Genomic DNA, 17,693 nt, shown 5'->3' on the forward strand with positions numbered 1-17,693 from the left:
ACTTCGCCTAAGAATCACCTTCCCTCAGCAGATTGCTATGAGGAGAATACCCTACCATTTTGGTGGGGAGAAGACGCAAACAAACGTTGCAAACAATGCAAACTAGTAGGCGCAGTAGACGCGACAGGCGCCAAGGTGGGGAACAAATGCTGAGTCATCGGGTGCAAAATCAATACACCCAAAAGGCGCCCCTCACTTTGACGGCATCGTCTTTGTAACCTCAACTATCCCTCGCTCTCCCCAGCTTACTTGTGGTTGTCCTTCTCACGAGATCCCAAGATGGCCAATCAGACCCCCGATTCCTGGGAAGATGAGCTCTCGAAGCAGACCGAGGGCGTAAACCTGAATGCCCGCGGACAATACCGCCCTCAGGCACAAGCTCCCTCATTTCAACCCGGGGCTGCCTCTTTCCAGCCTGGTGCGGCTTCGTTTGTTCCCGGCCAAACATACCAGCAGTATGGCGGCGGATACCCACAGTATGGTCAGTACGGTGGTTATCCCGCCTACGACCAGCAGCAGCAAGGCTTTGGTCAATATGGGGCGTACGCCCAACAACCTGGTGGTTATAACCAGATTTACAACAACCAGTATGGTGGCTACAGCCAACAGCAGCAGCCGCAGCAGCAGCAGCAATACACTCAACCGCCTCGTCAAGCGGCACCGGTAGCTACTCAAGCACCTACAGCTCCTGCTCAGCCTGCCCAAGCCGCTCCCAAGCCCGCATCGACCGCATCCGCCGCTCCAGTTCTGTCTATTGGTGGTGCTAGCAGCTCTTCTGCTGCCCCCAAGACCAAGGTCCTTTCGATTGGAACCCCCTCTCCCGCGTCGAACACCCCATCTGGCACAACGACTCCAGGAGATACTATGGGATCTGCCGCCGCCGACGCTGCGGCCAAGGTGACGGCTTCCAAAGCTATTGATAAGACAGAAAAGAAGGCAGATCAGAAGGCAGCTGCCAGTGGCAAATCGTCCCCTACCCCTACCGCTTCTGGACGGTCGAGCCCCGGCAGATCCAGCCCATCTCGCGGTGAAGGTGGCAAAACTGGTCGGGACGCCAATGCTGTTGCCTTGGAGCAGCAGGCAGATGTGGACGAAGATACCTTGAAGGAAATTTATGGTGAGAAGAAGGAGCACGTTAACATTGTTTTCATTGGACACGTCGATGCTGGAAAGTCTACCCTCGGCGGATCCATCCTCTACGTTACTGGCAACGTCGATGAGCGGACACTCGAGAAGTACAAGAGGGAAGCAAAGGAGGCTGGTCGAGAGACCTGGTATCTTTCATGGGCTCTCGATCTGACCAACGAAGAACGAGCTAAGGGAAAAACTGTCGAGGTCGGCCGTGCCCACTTCAAGCTCACCGTGCAGTCTCCCGACGGTCCCGTTGAGAGACACTTCTCCATCCTCGATGCTCCTGGTCACAAATCCTACGTCCACCACATGATTGGTGGTGCCTCGCAAGCCGATGTCGGTGTGCTTGTCATCTCTGCTCGTAAGGGTGAATACGAAACTGGTTTCGAGAAGGGTGGTCAGACTCGCGAGCACGCTCTGCTGGCCCGAAACACTGGTGTCAAGAAGCTCATTGTTGCCGTCAACAAGATGGATGACCCGACTGTCGAATGGAGCAAGGCTCGTTTCGATGAGTGTACAGTTAAGGTCTCCAAGTTCTTGGAGGCTCTCGGTTACAAGAAGGACGATCTTACCTTCATGCCCATTTCCGCCCAGCAGACTACGGGTATCAAGGATCGTGTCCCAAAGGAACTTGCTCCTTGGTACGATGGACCATCTCTCCTGGAGTATCTTGGTGAAATGAAGACTCCCGAACGTAACATTAACGCCCCCTTCATGATGCCCGTGAGCACAAAGTACCGTGATATGGGAACGATGGTTGAGGGTCGTATCGAAGCTGGTGTTATCAAGAAGAACGCCACCTGCATCATGATGCCTAATCGCACTAAGGTCGAAATTGCTGCTCTCTATGGTGAGACTGAGGACGAAATTGCCACTGGAACCTGTGGTGATCAAGTCCGTATGCGTCTCAGAGGCGTGGAAGAAGAAGACCTCCTCCCTGGATTTGTGCTTTGCTCTCCCAAGCGTCTAGTGCACTGCGTTTCTGCCTTTGAGGCTAAGATCCGTATCCTTGAGCTCAAGAACATCCTTACCGCCGGTTACAACTGTGTCATGCACGTCCACTCGGCCGTTGAAGAAGTCACATTCGCGGCACTCCTGCATAAGTGCGAGCCCGGCACAGGACGCAAGAGCAAGCGCCCACCACCATTCGCTAGCAAGGGTCAGACCATTATTGCTCGTCTTGAGGTCATCAGCAGCGCAGGTGCCGTCTGTGTTGAACGTTTCGAGGATTACAACCAAATGGGACGTTTCACTCTTAGAGATCAGGTAAGCGATGTTTTCTCCGTGCCATATCTTGGGTCACATCACTAACGTTTACGATAGGGTCAAACCATTGCCATTGGTATGATTACCAGACTCATCCTTAACGAAGAGAACTAAGTGCATAAATCTCGAATACCCCGGCTTTCCCAAGCCAGATCGCTTCGAGTGTAGGGTAGTGCACGACCTTTCTTGGCTCACGAACCAAGTGATAGGAAGGCGGAGGCTCGGTGTTGATATCCCTGTGGTGCCCTACCTCGGTTGATGATGATGAATCTTTCTTCTTGTCATTTTCGTATAGAACTTATTGCTCTCTGAGACCATTGGAGATGATAAAAGTCATTGGAATCTCATATTATCTCCAGCTATCTCTCATCTGCTGGGTAGTTGTCGTAAGTCGTAATGTCAATTCATGAACGATGTCTATCCTAGGACATTATACTGCAAATCTACAAAAGACCAAGCGTATCAACAATGCAAAGTGAATCACCTCCTCTTCTTCCCAACAACCTTAGTAAACCCGTCATCGTCAACCTCAGGCTCAACCCTCTCCCTAGGCGCTCGTACCAGAGCAGGAGCCTCGCCCATATCGACGTCCTCGTCCTCCTCATCTTCATCCTCCTCCTCATCGGTATCCTCATCATCCTCAGCCTCAACCCGCTTAAACGCCGCCGCCACATTATTCCCCTTCTGCTGAGCCTTCTTCTGCCACGCCTCCCACAGCTCCTGCACAAACCCAAACTCCCCCCTGGCGGTCTGCTCCCGGATCGCCATGATCTGCGCCGCAACAGGCGCCGCACTGTCATCATCTACCACAACATCGAATTCATCGTTCATCACCTGGATCAGAACGTCCTCCAAGTCCAGAGCGTCTGTCTCGGGCCGCTCATTGATCATGTCCGATATCGCGCCGCAGAGCCAGTCGCGCTTGTCTGCTGATGTTGGGCCGCCCCAGTTCGATTGTACGGCCATGGTCAGCGCAGGCCAGTTGTTGATTGTGAGAGTGATGCCCAGATCGAGGTATGAGGCGGCGGTGGTGGGCTGCTGGGCCTGGCTCAGGTTCGATGAGGGCGTTGGTTGAGCCATTGTGGGTTATAGTGAGGGCAAATCAATCTTGCAGCTGCGTTTGTAGTTGTTCCTTGTTTGTGGGAACTGCGTTCTCGATTGTTGATGGTGGGATTTCGTGCGGCGGGGAAACTGATCGTGTTTGTTGTCTGGAGAAGCGATTGGAGAGGGGATTTGGAATTTTTTTGAGTGTTTCGGTTTGTGCAGAAAGAGCGACACTACCAGGCGATATTGGGGCCGTTTTTGGGTGAAAATGATCAAACCACAGGAATCGATTGTGTTGGCCTGGAGCTTGAAACTCTCAAAATTTTCGAAATAGGCCGTGATGCGATAAGAATCAGGTGACCTTATCGGCACTCTTTTGATCGACTCGGTCACTCAGGACTCGGGCACTTAGATGATCTAATGATAGAGCAGAAATTTCACTGATTATCTATTTGCTTCCTATTTAGGGGCAAAGTTATTGGGTTTGCCAAAAGGGGCGATCAAATGTGTATTTTCAGTGTTGGGGATTCCGATGAGAGCCACAGATATATATAGTTGTGATAATGTGGTTTGCCGCCGCATATCAACTATTTTGAAGTCATCTTATAGTTTAAACGAGTCACTGGAGAGCTTCTCGGTGTACATTCCCAGAGCGATTGATAGACAGCTAAGGAGATGCCCAGTAGGCTCGAACATGAGATCGAAGAAGATAAAGATACATGAAATTTCAGTTGTGGCCAAACAAGGGAATCCAACATATTTACAGCGAAGTCTTCAAGTGCTAGAAGCAGAGATATAGGAAAAAAGAAAAATCATTCAAGTAAAGAAGGAAATCATGCCCGCATAGTGGTATATCCGCCTTGTCTGAGCCATAATGAGAACCGGCTATGTACAAAGAAAAGGCTAGCCAAAGCACGAATCCTGAACGCCGTTTATATACCCTGATGCGCCGCTAAAATTTCAATCAATAGTCTCACAGAATGTAGCTTAATAGCTCCTGCGCCCTGACCGCTGTCGCAATATGCCATGGAAAGGTATTTTGTTGCACAGTTCGCGTACCTGTGGCTCGTGCGAGAGTGGCTAGGTCACGATACCTGGCGATGATGTCTCTGAGAAGATTGTCATAGGAAGAAGGAGGTTTTTGCGAGTAGATTAGGTTCACGTTCATTGCAAATGCGCCGTCGGAGTCAGTTGGACCCTTACGGCGAAGAAGATACCCGCTCGCCAACGCAGGACGATAATCCGTTAGATGTGGTGAACTGTTCAGACAATGTGAAAGTATGATGCCCCATGATTCGTCGCAGATGTCTGTGAGCAGACACTCAGACTCGGCGTCAGGAGGAATCTCCGTAGGTGTAGGGGCATTTCCACCGCTTGGGGGAGTCGGTGCGTTACCAGATTGTTCCGGCGAAAAAGCATTCCCACTAGGATTAGGTGTCGCTACAGGCGTGGACGAGATCTGGGGATTGAAGACACTCATGGATAATGGCTGAGGTGGAGGTTCAAGGTAGAGATCAGGCGTGGTATTCGCATAGAGAATGGTCAAGTCTGAAAGGAACGGCTTCGTCATGTTATATTGCTCAACCAGGCTCGTCCACGCTGAAGAAAATTAGCGATGCCCGCTTGAGCGCTATGACAACGGTCAGAAACTTACTATCAACTTCATCCTGGTCCACGGGCTCAGTGTTGACGATGATGATTTTCCATCGCGCCTGAGTCTTCTCCATGATGATTTTGGTTGCTGTCCAGATCTCGTTTCGTACTTCCAGAATACTTCGGGCGGCATTTGAGTTCTGGAAGCGCAAGCAGTAAGACATGGTTCGCTGTAAAGTGCCTGTGTTATCGGTCCACGATACGGATATCCAGCGTTGATCATAGCTTCTTGAGCATGCAATATGAAGACTTTTCGCTTCCTGAAGGGGAGATGATCTATCCGGCGCAAGCTTGAAATTAATAGTCTTCGGGACCGGTTCTGCGATCAGCATTGGTGGAGCACAGTTAAGCAGACAAGACTGCAAACTTTTCGGCGGACACCGACTATAGACCTCTAGGGCCAAGCTTAAATATTGAGTTTGCGGTGGTACGACTAGAGATTCAGTCGACATGATGAAATGGAAGGGGACAATCTGCAAGACGAGTTCATTTGCTTGACCAGCCTGCTGCTTTTCAGCTTCATCGATATATTTCCGAAACAGACCCCAGAAAGCGGAGCAAATGTCCACTAGAGCCGCGGCGTGGCTGAATGGATTGATTATGTAGACGACAACAGTATCTTTCGTCGGCGGGCTTTTCAAAAGAGCCGTCACTGAAGGAGGATTAGTCGTGAATCAATGTCAGTCTAGCTCTTCACATACCTAGCTTGTCACATATTGACTTCAGTGATTGCATTATATAGTGATAATTAAATTCGCCAGGTGCGCCGATGTTCCAAGAACACATCCCACGGTCGAAGCCAGTCGACCTGCTAGCTCGCGTATGCTGACCAAGATTGCAGCTCGAATATAGCAGGCCTAGCCGCTCAAGAAAATCATTTGCCGCTTCAGCTGCAATCTGAGGGTGGATACAATAAGCGGAGATGTCCTTTGACCCGTAGGCAGGTTCCAAGCCGAAAGTCTCCCAAAATGAAATTGCGGGTGGCAGAACTTCTAGGTAATCTTTACCGCGACGAATACGCAAATGTGGCGGGGCGAGCTTCGACATCGAACTTTTTCCATTTTCCTTGCGTTGAGATGACTGACGCGACATAGTAGCTGTTGGCGGAGGGGAAAGGCCACTGTTCTCCTGCAGTGACACAAAGCCATTCAAGTCAAGTCTCTCAATCTCACCCATGAAGGCTGTATCCTCGAGGAATGTTCGCAGAGAGTATGCTTTACTCTCAAATTCTGAGACGCCCAAGATGCCATCGACCTTATGATCAAGGCAGGACTGCGTGACTTGGTCGACGAGAAGCTGGGCAACCTGGATTTGAGCATCCTTGCGAATGAGCACAGGGGCCAGCTGCTTTTGAGTCGCGGAGAAATAACCTGTCATAGACCAATCGGAAAAAGTGGAAAGGAAATTGCCCAAGAAAACTAGATCGTCGGCCCTTGAGGTAGCGATCGACTGTTCGGATCTTGCCGAAGGCTTCTCCTGCGGTAGGTTCACCGAACTCCCTGAATAAGACCGAGCACGCTTCCTTTTGCGAGTAACAAATGTAGCAACAGACTCATCGCTGTTCGAAAGGTTCCCATCACTGTCATCGCTCGGGTCGCTAGTCGAGTCAGAATCCGATTCTGATGGCATAGGCTGATCCAAATCACTTGCTGGACTTTTGGGTTTATTGATGTTCCTTGCAGGGCCGTGAGGATTCTTTGTTCGCGCATTGCGGCGGGGGAGGCCGATCGTTGGGATATCACCAGTGGTACTGGCGGGGACTGTATGATGGTTCACCAGGGCGCCAGTGACCCTAAATTTGCCTTCTGCTCCATACTTCTGATCCCAGTCCAGTATGTTCTCCTTGAAAGCAACAGGGTTGTAATGGCCCTGTAAGTGCCCTTTTCTAACAGACAATTTACTGTCTTCGTTTGGCCCAGCAAAAAGCGTTTTCTTTACCTCGATAGGACTGAGTGGGGGGCTGATTGTTTGGTTATCTTCATTGACAGGCGAAGATATTTGCATGCTGGCGGACAAAGGTACATCTGCCGGCTGAGGATTTGATATCTTCTCTTCCGGGTGGACAAGAATTGTGTCGACCTGCTCTGTTGTGTCTCTTTGTCCGGGAAGATTATCGGTTAAGGGTTGTTCAAGAGGGAGAGGTTGTGGTTTGGGATCCTCGGCATCAACAGCAATTTCGGGTGTTTCTTGAGCACCAACATCCATTTCGTTCACCTCTCCGCTTAAATGGTTAAACTCAGGGTCATCAAAGAAGCTGAAGTCAGCGTCAGTAATCCCTTTGGATCCAAAGTCCCTCTGGTTTATCTCCCCAAAAAGATCATCATCATCATTAGTGTCATATAGTCCGGATCCAACAATGAGTCCAGGAGATGGGCCAAAACTCATAAGCACATCATGATCGGAGCGCTCTCTGGTGGATGCCCCTTCCTTAGTCTTTACTTTGGCCAACGCTCGATTCGTGAGATGTCTAGAATCTAGATCTTCAGCCGCGGCGTCCGAGGCAGATGGTGCATTGGGTCCCACAGGAAAAGCTCCGTCTGGTGGGGTCGGATACACCAGATTTGAAGCCTGAAGGTCAGGGTACTCTGCAGCTCTTGAAAGGCTCTCTATGCCTTCTGGAAGGTCCGGCCTGGATAGAGGAGTTTCTTGGTCTTTTGTTTCTGGTTCGGGCCGGGACGCGGGCTTCGAGTCTGTCTCCTCATGATCCACTTGGCCCATCCCGAACCATTTCTCTGCAAATCCCAATGGTTCGTCGATGACGGGAAATGTATCATTAATTCCGAGAAATGGGTCCAAAGATGTTGGTTTCTTTCTTGTGAAGCAGTACCTGGCCGGCCATAGAATTCGCTTCAGAGGAAGTACAGAGGCGCCTTCCTCGTTTTGTCGCCAGGTCTCCCCAGCTAGCCTTGAGTAAAAGGGCTCCCAGACTTCAACTTCAACCCAGGGTTCTTCTTCGGACGAGATCAGCGGCAAGCCATAATTTCCGAGCCACTCTATCACGAGTGCTTTCCATTCCTCGAGATTTGACGAGTTTGGAGGATTGGCCACTGTGTGTCCAGAAGAAGCATTCTGGGAATCTGAATGGGTTGCGACCAGTCTTGCAATTGAGCCGCTCGGGGATAGCCATAGATCGCACCCTGGGTGGGCATTGTGAACCCCTACAAAGGTATCATAAGGACCACAGAGTCGTAAAATGCCAGGTTGGGAAATCGTTTGCAATGATACGGTCAGCTTTCCCACCGATGTGAGCTGAATTTGTAAGCTAGTAAGTGAAGGTACTGCGGCAGGGTTATCATTATCAATTCTGGGGTTGTCGTAGTAATCTTCTGCAACGACAGTGAACAAGGTCCGTGATCCAAGGGGAATGGCATTGTTGCATCGAATCAACTGTAAGCTTAATGCACCAGTGACAGCGGAAATAAAAGATGCGTAAATTGCGGCAGAGCTACCATGGCCATCCGTTCGTCTTGGTGGGTTGGGGCCATTCTGACGTCTTTGCACGCCTTGCGAATTCGTGGCTGCGTTGACTGGTTCCGCGGAGAGGTTCTTCACCAGCTCCTTTGAAGTCACACTTCCGGAAGCCGAGACTACCAAGGGATCAGCATACAGGCTCATAAGGGAAACGAGGAGAAGGGAATGGACCAAAAACGAACCTTTGAGGGTAGCCGAACCCAGGAAAAGCTTACTTGGATCATCGCTGGTCCCATTTGAGCACAAAGGGCCTAGGCTCTCGAAATCTGGAGTCGCAGAGAATACCCATAGGCCAAGCCGTCTAGGATAGCTTGATACTAGGCAATCAAGGTTCCTCAGTCGAAGTTCGAGGTCCTTGAGGCGACTTAGATGCCTAAGGATAGTGAAGCCATTAGTTGGCGAATCGCCCGATAACGTGGCGATGTTGGGCTCTTCCGTATAGATTCTCCAGTATATGTTGGAGAACCCATCCTGCAAGGCTATGTTAGCAAGTCGTCCATACGTCAACCGCAAGGTGTGCGTACAATGACGCGAATGTTCGTGATGGACCCTCCGGGAAAATCCATGATTTAGTCGTAATGGCTTCTCTTATAAGTGGCCAAGGAAACATCCGTTGCTGGGTTTGGAATCATTTCCAGAGAGATTAGGGTAGAAAATCATGTATGAAAAGAGCAACCCATAGCACATGGATCTTATCACAGAAAATCAGCAAACAGACCAGCTTTCTGATGCCATTGCTTCACAAGGCATAAGTGTACCGGAAAGGGTTCGGAAACTGATTATACTGATGGCATCAAAAGCAAAGGTACCCTTATCAAGCAAAGGCTTTCGAAATCATCTCATGATCAATAATATTAATAATGATGCATCATCGGTAGTAATATCGACAACCGAGACAGGGCCCATTTATCCAGACAACTCCGTCCGATGCCATCGAGACCCGACGGAGTTTGGCTCGGGCCGCCTCGACCAATCAAGCGTGATCTGCATCCGCAACGTCACGTGCGCCCAGCTATCGATTGTCTCCACCCAACTTTTTTTCTTTTATCGAGGAGCGATATCTTTGGAGATTAGCAACAATTTTCGCTGTCGTGGTCGCAGCAACCTCAGTGTCCCCTCGATCGCTGGAGCAGTTACTGAGCAAATATGAAGCTCTCCAATCAATCCGAGGTTCCAGTGTATACCATTTCGGGGTCAAATACCGCTCGACCACTTCCCGAATGGCTTGCAAGACGGCGAAAGCGCAGTTTGAAGAATGACCCCGAGTATGCCAATCGCATCGAGCTGCTGCAGGATTTCGAGTTCGAAGAAGCTAGTCAATGTATTCGAGTTAGCGAAGATGGCGAATGGGTCATGAGCACCGGTCAGTTTTACCTGGTGAACTTAAACTGTTCTAAATGAGTCTTGCAACTGACTATGGTATTTTAAAGGAACCTACAAGCCTCAAATTCATACTCACTACCTTCCCCAGCTGTCACTATCTTGGGCGCGGCATACGGATGCGCTCAATACGACGTTCCTTCTTCTGTCCTCTGATTACTCGAAGTCGATCCATCTGCAATCCGACCGTTCGCTCGAGTTTCACACACCCTCAGGCTGCCATTACCGGACAAGGCTTCCCAGATATGGTCGCGATTTGGTTTATGACAGGCAGTCGACTGAGGTTCTCGTGCCCGCTGTTGGTGTTAATCAGGATGGTATGGGAGAAGTTTTCAGACTCAATCTAGAGATGGGCCGGTATATGCGGAGTTTCGAGGTAGATGTTGGTGGGGACGATTTCACATCGACCGGCGGTGGGACGTTACAAGGAGGTATCCACACGGGAGCTGTGAACACGGGGGCTATCGCGGAGGAAAGCCACAACCTTCTCGCTTTCGGTACCTCGATGGGAACGGTAGAACTATGGGATCCACGAGCCAAGGGCAGGGCAGGAGTACTATTACCCCCTAATCAGACCGGCCCGGATGAGGCACGATCTGAGATAACGGCACTGGAGTTCCATCGCTCGGGATTGACGTTTGCAACCGGTTCGTCGAATGGTCTGATTCATTTGTACGATCTTCGGTCCCCAGTGCCCCTGCTCAAGAAGGATCAAGGATATGGCTTCCCCGTCCACACACTCAAGTTCCTCCAACCCTCGACATTCACACGCGAACAGACTATGGAGCCCAAAATTCTCTCTTCTGACAAGAAGATTATCAAGATTTGGGACCCCCGTGATGGCAAGCCCTGGACATCAGTTGAGCCTGCCGTCGATATCAACTCAGTCGCCTGGTGCAAAGACAGCGGAATGCTTCTAACTGCCAACGAAGGCCGACAGCAACATGCATTCTTCATTCCTCAGCTGGGCCCAGCTCCCAGGTGGTGCTCGTTCCTGGACAACCTCGTTGAGGAGATGGCCGAAGATCCTAACGATCCTAATGCTTTCAGTACAGGCCAGACAGGCGCTATTTACGACAACTACAAGTTCTTGACTGTTCCTCAGCTCAAGACCTTGAACCTGGATCACCTCATTGGCCGGACCAACCTTCTTCGTCCTTATATGCATGGTTACTTCGTCGCTCAACGCTTGTATGAGGAGGCTCGTCTGATCACGAACCCGTACATCTGGGAGGAAGAGCGCGCGAAGAGAGTTAAGGAGAAGATCGACAAGGAACGGGAGTCTCGCATTAGAGGCAAGAAGAAGGCCGCCGTCAAGGTCAACAAGAGACTGGCGGAGAAACTCATGGCTATCGAAGAGAAGAACGAGCGTCGCCAGGCGCAGCGCGTCTTGAAACAGGGCGGAGACGAGGACATGGTTGAAGCTCCCGCAGCAGCCGAGAAGCCGGCTGCCGGTCTTTTGGGCGACAGCCGTTTCGCGAAGATGTTCGAGGATGAGGAATTTGCCGTTGACGAAACCTCCCGGGAATTCCAGCTCCTTAACCCAAGCACCGCTCCCGAGCCCGCCGAACGCAAGGAGCGCGGCCTCACCGCCGTCGAACAGGAAGAGGTGGATGAAGTCCCCGGCTCCAGCTCCGACGAAAACTCCGCATCCGAAAGCGAAGCAGAAAGACCCGTCCGGAGCAGGTCCCCGCGCTCTGGAAAGATCTCCACATCCTCATACAAGCGCACCAACCGTCCCCCGCCCCAGATGCGCGTCTCCTCCTCAATAACAAGCCATTCCACCCGCGAGCGGTCATTCGCTTCACGCGCCCAGAACATGCACACGAAGACCAAACCCGCGCGTCGTGGCGGCGTGGTCGGAGAAAGAGAATTCACCTTCATGCCGCAGGGCAAGTCGAAGCAAAACAAGGCGCCTGCGTTTACGCCCGCGAGCAGTGATTACAAGTCTAAGGAGCGCCGCAGCGCTTCTGGTAACACCTTCCGCAGGATGTGATGAAGGGTCGTACCTGAGGTTTTCCACCAAGTTTCGCTGCTACCATCACGCCTCGTATTGGGCCGGACGTTATAGGTGCTCGCGAGCAGCACGTTCTTCTGGCGGTCAGCCCAGCTTGGGCTTTGCTAGGCAACAGAGACAGGCGAGCTGTATAGGCTACTATGTCAATGGCATCATCCAAACCACCGTATGACCCCTCGGGGGTCTTCGGCACTAGGTCGAGGGATCTGCCATTCTTCTAGACCCACATCTTCTGCAACTGACTGCAATCAGCTGCGCTATAGAGGGTACGTTTTATCCGCATGTTTTGAAGAAGTTTCATGTACATATACCAGCACCAACAAAAGGAGTACGAGGGGCGTTATACATGGGTTTAGGGCGGCTTCTCGTGCATATGTCAAGAGACTCTATTTAGAACTGTCTGATTGAAAAGTCTTTCTTTCATTGCATTATCTGCGTCATCGTCAGATTGAGCTCCTACTCCAAAACTGTTTCCAGGCCCGCCTAGGCAAAATCAGACCCAATCTGAAACCAGGTTGCTCAAAATACAGAAGTATATATGGACATGCTAAAGGAGACAAAAGCACACTTGCAACGGGAATAAGAAGCCTAGTTGCAGGCTGAGATAAGAAATGTAGCAAGCCCAAGCGGAAAGGAAAACCACCCTCGAAAGCAAAGATCAATCTTTTGAAAACATGAAAAAGAAAAAAGAAAAAGAAAACAAGAGTCATTCTATTTCCTCAATAAGCTGCAATTGCTGTCTTGCTCAGTCTATAGAGGTAGCCGCCTCACTCGGGTGGCATAAAGAGAAATCGAAGGCTCATTACTTAAAAGAGGAAACAATGCGCCAAACTAAATCCAGAACTGGAGTATGCGATTCGGCGATGCCGTAACCATGAAATCATATCAAGATGATGGAGGATAAAAGAAGGATCATCTTCACAGATGATCCTGAGGGGTAGTGAAGAAAGAGAGTTGCAGAAATTGAATATGCAATCGAAGCGCGCAGCGCTTATGGATCATTGGAGAAAGTCCTCGATATTCAGAATATTCCGGTTGTATCGTAGAACGAGCGCTCGTAGTGGGAACTTCACGTAATTCGAGAACAAGAAAAGTTCGGCAACTCGCGTTGAGCGTTTATTCCTGGTTTTATCAAGACCAAACGTGGAAGCCCGGGAGGCCGGCACCACGTCTGCCACTGCCGCGTCGCGAACCACCGGGGTCAGCACCATGATTGCCTTGTCTTCCCTCTTCGAAGCTTCTTCTAGAAGCCCCGAAATCACTCATGGCAAACAGCAAAGGCTCATCCTCTTCGACCTGCGCCGAATGTGGTGGATAGTTGCGGCCCGCACTGACACGGCGCCCAGCTCCTCGTCGCTCTTCGGTTGTTGAGTTACCACTATTGCTACCGCTTGCGTTGCCATCCCGGTCATTGTCGCGCTCAGTAAGATAGGTGGGTATACCACCGCCACGAGCTAAGCTGCTAGAGCCGGAGCTCAGGGAATGGGCGCCAACAAAAGATCCTCGGCCACGGAACTGGCCTAAGCGCCGCTGATACAAGTTGTGATTAGCAGACGAGGATGATTCTGGCGTCTGCCCAGAGACAATCGCATCCCTCTGTGACCGGGTTTCACGCTTGGCCGGGCTCGGGAGCGCAGTCGGACCTTGGTCCGACGATGATGAAGAACGCTGGCTCTCCTGTTGTTGTTCAGGATTTGTGGCGGCATTCTGGTATTCGTGCCGCCGATGCAGCGTGCTCAAACTGACATTGGTTCGCTCCTCCGCACCAAGACTGACACTGCGCATATTGAAAGGAAAAATTTCCTCCTCATCAGCCACGACAGAACGCCGGTTCTGAGCGGCAGAGCTAGAGCGACGATAGGTAGGAGGAAAGATGCGCGGAGATGTCGGAATATCGATCGCAGTAACTGTGGAAGGCCGATGCACCAAGGATGCCTCTTCGCCCGTGGTATCCTCAGGCAGCGAGGTGGGATCTCCATGAAGGAGTCTTCGGTTGCTGTGCCCGGGATCATTGTAATCGACAATACTGTTTGAACTTAGACGAGAAGGTATAGCCGGGGTGTGCGGGGTATGAGGTGATATAGGCTTCCCAGGTGAAGAGGCCGTGGAAACGGATGCTCCAGCTACCATTGGTGGCACTCCTGAGAGTTGCTTGCTCGAGGCATTGGATGAACGTTGCAGAAGCAGGGACGATGACATTGAGTCTGAGAGAGCGGCATTTGAGTCACGCATACGTTGGAATCGAGTTAGGGCTGCACTTGTGACCGTCGTCCTGCGAGCAACGGCATCGAGGTTGGAGGAATTCGAAGGACTCAACAGATCCTTCCGCAAGTCGAGCATCTTCAAAAATTCGGAAATGTTCTCATCATCTGCGTGAAGAGAATCTGCGCTCGTTCCAGTGACCTCCGCAAGTAACCCAGAGCCAGGCTGAGCGCCGGACGATGTTGCACTTGCTTTACCACTAGAAGCGTCATCCTCAATTTTGTTTATTCCTCCTGAAGAAGGTCTACCACGGCGGTGGCTGAAGGCGCTGCTGTATCTCGCAATAGGTGCGGGTCTTGGGGACGCTGAGTTGGACGACGCAATCGCATTCTCTGAAGCCGCTTGCCCAGTCTTACGCCCAGAGGCTGCTACTGATGGAGGAGGCATGTGTTTGGGCTCTGAGCTTGGTGCACTTATTATCGGCCGGGAGCGAGGAGAGGCCCCGAGGGGCGGATCAATGAGAGAAGGTGAAGCAGAAAGCGGTGGCGCTTTGAATGGCTGGAACGAGATAGAAGGTCGCCTAAGGGGACTAGGACTGGCTTCCGCAGCGAGGGCAGCAGCGCGCCCAGTTGGTGCAGCTCTGACAGCTGATAAAGGCCTCCTAGAAGCCGAAGGTGGTGGTGATGGTGACGATGTAACATATTCTCTCGCAGCCCGAAGGGCTGATATGGGACTTGCACCCGTCGGAGGCCCTACATGATGGAAGGTTGATAAGCTTCCATACGCACGACCGGGGTCGGGTTCCTCGACGGTCCTTTTCTCCAACGGCGCCGACCCCGGTTCAGCATTGAAAGCTTTTCTATTGACATCCCTTGACGGAAACGAAGGACGAAATATTTCATCGTCGGCTCCCATAAAGCGTGAACTCAATAGAGCCTCAGAATCATCCACTCGGAAGTCACAGTTGGTTCGATAAGTGACCTCAACCGAGAAAGGGCCTGCAGGTGAGTCCGTAACCCCAAAGCTATACGTTTCCACCACTTTGTTGTTGCCCTCGTACAGCGGAACAGTCAAGTGGTCGACTTTGCGGCGATCTGAAGCCGTGCGCCCGTCTAGGATCCTATATCTGATTTGTAGAGCTGGGTTGCTGCGAAGTCTTCCATTGCGTTTTGCAAACTTCCATGCGGGCAGGAATTTGGAATATGTGAACAAAGAGCGGAAGAGGACAATACTTTTCTTGTATACGGTCGGAAGGATAGAGCTGAGGTCGGAGGGTGGTTTGGAGGTTGCAGAACCCAATTCAACTCTCCAACGCTCAAGAATGACATCGTCAGAGTTTGACAGCGGTGGTCTTACAGGACTCGCCTGACCAGAAGCAGCAAAGGCTTCTAGGACATCCCATCTCTTTCCATTCTCATCCAAGATCACGAGGCTCTGATTGTTTGTGAGTCCCTTCGTCTCCAAGTATGTCTCGATAATCAACGGCGGCGGTCGATTCTCGGTTGCATCACATGTCCTCCATATCCGCAGTTGCTCCCGGAGAATATCTGTATCTTCGATTTCGACATTGAACTAGATTGGAACCACAGCAATTAGCTAAGCTTCGAATTGCAATGAATAACAAATCGCACGAAAAACAAGCAAAGTGCATCCATAATGGTCGAAGACCAACATACCCAGCGATTCACCCTTGGAGTATCAGATCCCTTATTAAACGACGGAGGGAGGTCGACTCTCGAATGTAAGATAATAAGCGCAGCTTTCGTGTGGTAGTTCTAGTGAAAGGCACCCAAACTAAATTAGCGTCTTCCCAACGTGGAATACAATTATCTTGAAGAACCAGGAGCTTACCGTTATGATCTGATTGAGCTTTGCCATTGCTTCCTTTGCAGGTTGTGTGTTTCGCTGTACTTGCTCAGACGGTTCAGTCCCCGTTTCAATACCCAAGCCCCGGCCATTATTCATCCTGACATCTGAAGCCGGTGAGCTTGGGCCTGTGTCCAGCTCTCTGTGATCTGTTGAACGATTTGACCTCGTTGAAGAGGTCGGCGCTGCAGGCGCCGGCGAGCGAGGATGCTGATGCATTACGCAACAACTTGACTTGATATCCTCCTGTGTGCAGTACAGCTCCGGGTATTTGTGCCAATGTGAAGTTCACTAATATGAGTATATTATTCAAGAAGGAAACGGAAGGTGATGGATCCAGCACAGAAGGCCATGCTAACAATCAAAGAGAGCTGCACGGACGAAAATGGAGAAAGACTGAATGAGAAAGGACAAGATTAAGTGAGGCGCTAAGTGACAGGCACTGATTCAAATTTAATAGTGATCATCGATAGCATCGTTTGCGGTGCTCAGGCAACAGGATGTTGGAGCAGTCGGAGCATACAGTCTAGACAACCTTGGGAGCTTCTCCGCATCGGTGACTATCTTCCTGGGGAAGTGTGGCGTTCTCACTTTGTGAGAAACTTGTATAGATTTAAGGGATCATGATCACTTAAAGTTGAGATAAGCAGAAATTGGATGGATGAATGAGAAAGAATATGATGCTTTGGAGGTTGAGAGACAGAGAAGAGATAGCGGATGAGGAAATGGAAGCAAGACCCAGTGAGGCACAGGAGATCAAGCGTACGGGGAACAGAGGGTCTGTGACGCACACCCTGTGACTCGATGGTTCGCAAGACCCCAAGAGGTCGGTCAGGCTGACGAGTGCCACAACAGGCTGAACGTTGAAGATAAGAGAGCAAATGAAGACGCCCTACTACTGGTTGATTTTAGCTTCAGTAAGGGATTAATCTACCTAGATTTCCATCCAAGTCTTTTACCAGGGTAATTGAAATGTATGTCAAGGCTCCAGAGAATCGAGAGCCGCGATAAACGGGAAGTTTGGAGAAAGGCGGTAAGGAAACAGGAGTTGTAATCGTATCGAAAATTTGATACAGGCAGTGATCACCGATACGCTGATAAACCCAGGCAGATAAGGTAGACAGGTCAGGTGGATCAGGTGGGTATTGTAGGAAGTGACAGCTCAAGAATAGTAACAACTCAGTATCATAGTTAATAGTGTTGGTAAGTCTGTGGTCGTTGATATATCTATTATCTATTGATCACGATATTAATCTTTTTACTTCTGCAGCTGATGATCACCTATTCTTCTTCTAAGATGGCAAGTAAACTTTATGATACCTCCTCTGTTGCAACTTGCAAGGTACCTTACCTTAGTCCCTCCCATAACCCAAGCACCAAAAGCTTCTAGCCATGTTAACCGCTCACGCTAAAGATGATCATCAGCCTTTCTTAACGAACACATGATAAGTCTCCATGACTTCTGCTTCTGCTATATTTCCAGACTAGATCATCTTTTCTCTGCTTCCATCTTTTTCGCTTCGCTATCTGCGTCTTCAGATGGAAACAGTGTCTGTCTAGCCCAATTCCCCGGAGCTTGGCATCGGGATATGAGGGTGCCGCTATGTGTCTTCTGCAGTATCCCAGTCCTTGAGCCCCAGGAGGCCGGGACTGGTCGCCTCGT

General features: G+C 50.6%; 5 protein-coding genes across 5 annotated transcripts; 2 read left to right on the forward strand and 3 right to left on the reverse strand.

The window, feature by feature from the left end:
* Positions 1-279: 279 nt before the first annotated feature.
* Positions 280-2,511, forward strand: ALT_4402 (translation termination factor GTPase eRF3; the record flags this gene model as incomplete). The annotated part of the gene is made up of 2 exons (XM_033559920.1): positions 280-2,397; positions 2,455-2,511. 2 exons carry the CDS (start codon positions 280-282, stop codon positions 2,509-2,511), a joined length of 2,175 nt encoding a protein of 724 aa, XP_033415811.1.
* Positions 2,512-2,877: 366 nt separating this feature from the next.
* On the reverse strand, positions 2,878-3,477 carry ALT_4403 (pre-rRNA-processing TSR2 family protein; the record flags this gene model as incomplete). Its single annotated transcript, XM_033559919.2, has 1 exon — positions 2,878-3,477. The coding sequence occupies one exon, from the start codon at positions 3,475-3,477 to the stop codon at positions 2,878-2,880; it is 600 nt and encodes a 199-aa protein (XP_033415810.1).
* A 937-nt stretch (positions 3,478-4,414) lies between these two features.
* Positions 4,415-9,131, reverse strand: ALT_4404 (uncharacterized protein; the record flags this gene model as incomplete). The annotated part of the gene is made up of 5 exons (XM_033559918.2): positions 4,415-5,040; positions 5,096-5,746; positions 5,796-8,681; positions 8,748-9,036; positions 9,090-9,131. The coding sequence occupies 5 exons, from the start codon at positions 9,129-9,131 to the stop codon at positions 4,415-4,417; spliced, it is 4,494 nt and encodes a 1,497-aa protein (XP_033415809.2).
* Positions 9,132-9,711: 580 nt separating this feature from the next.
* ALT_4405 (WD repeat NOL10/ENP2 family protein) lies at positions 9,712-11,941 on the forward strand (the record flags this gene model as incomplete). The annotated part of the gene is made up of 2 exons (XM_033559917.1): positions 9,712-9,928; positions 9,996-11,941. 2 exons carry the CDS (start codon positions 9,712-9,714, stop codon positions 11,939-11,941), a joined length of 2,163 nt encoding a protein of 720 aa, XP_033415808.1.
* A 1,152-nt stretch (positions 11,942-13,093) lies between these two features.
* On the reverse strand, positions 13,094-16,249 carry ALT_4406 (autophagy-related protein 13; the record flags this gene model as incomplete). Its single annotated transcript, XM_089599741.1, has 2 exons — positions 13,094-15,736; positions 16,016-16,249. The coding sequence occupies 2 exons, from the start codon at positions 16,247-16,249 to the stop codon at positions 13,094-13,096; spliced, it is 2,877 nt and encodes a 958-aa protein (XP_089456079.1).
* Positions 16,250-17,693: the final 1,444 nt, after the last annotated feature.

The sequence above is a fragment of the Aspergillus lentulus genome, assembly GCF_001445615.1.
Source record: "Aspergillus lentulus DNA, contig: Alt08, strain: IFM 54703, whole genome shotgun sequence".
Taxonomy (NCBI): Eukaryota; Fungi; Ascomycota; class Eurotiomycetes; order Eurotiales; family Aspergillaceae; genus Aspergillus; species Aspergillus lentulus.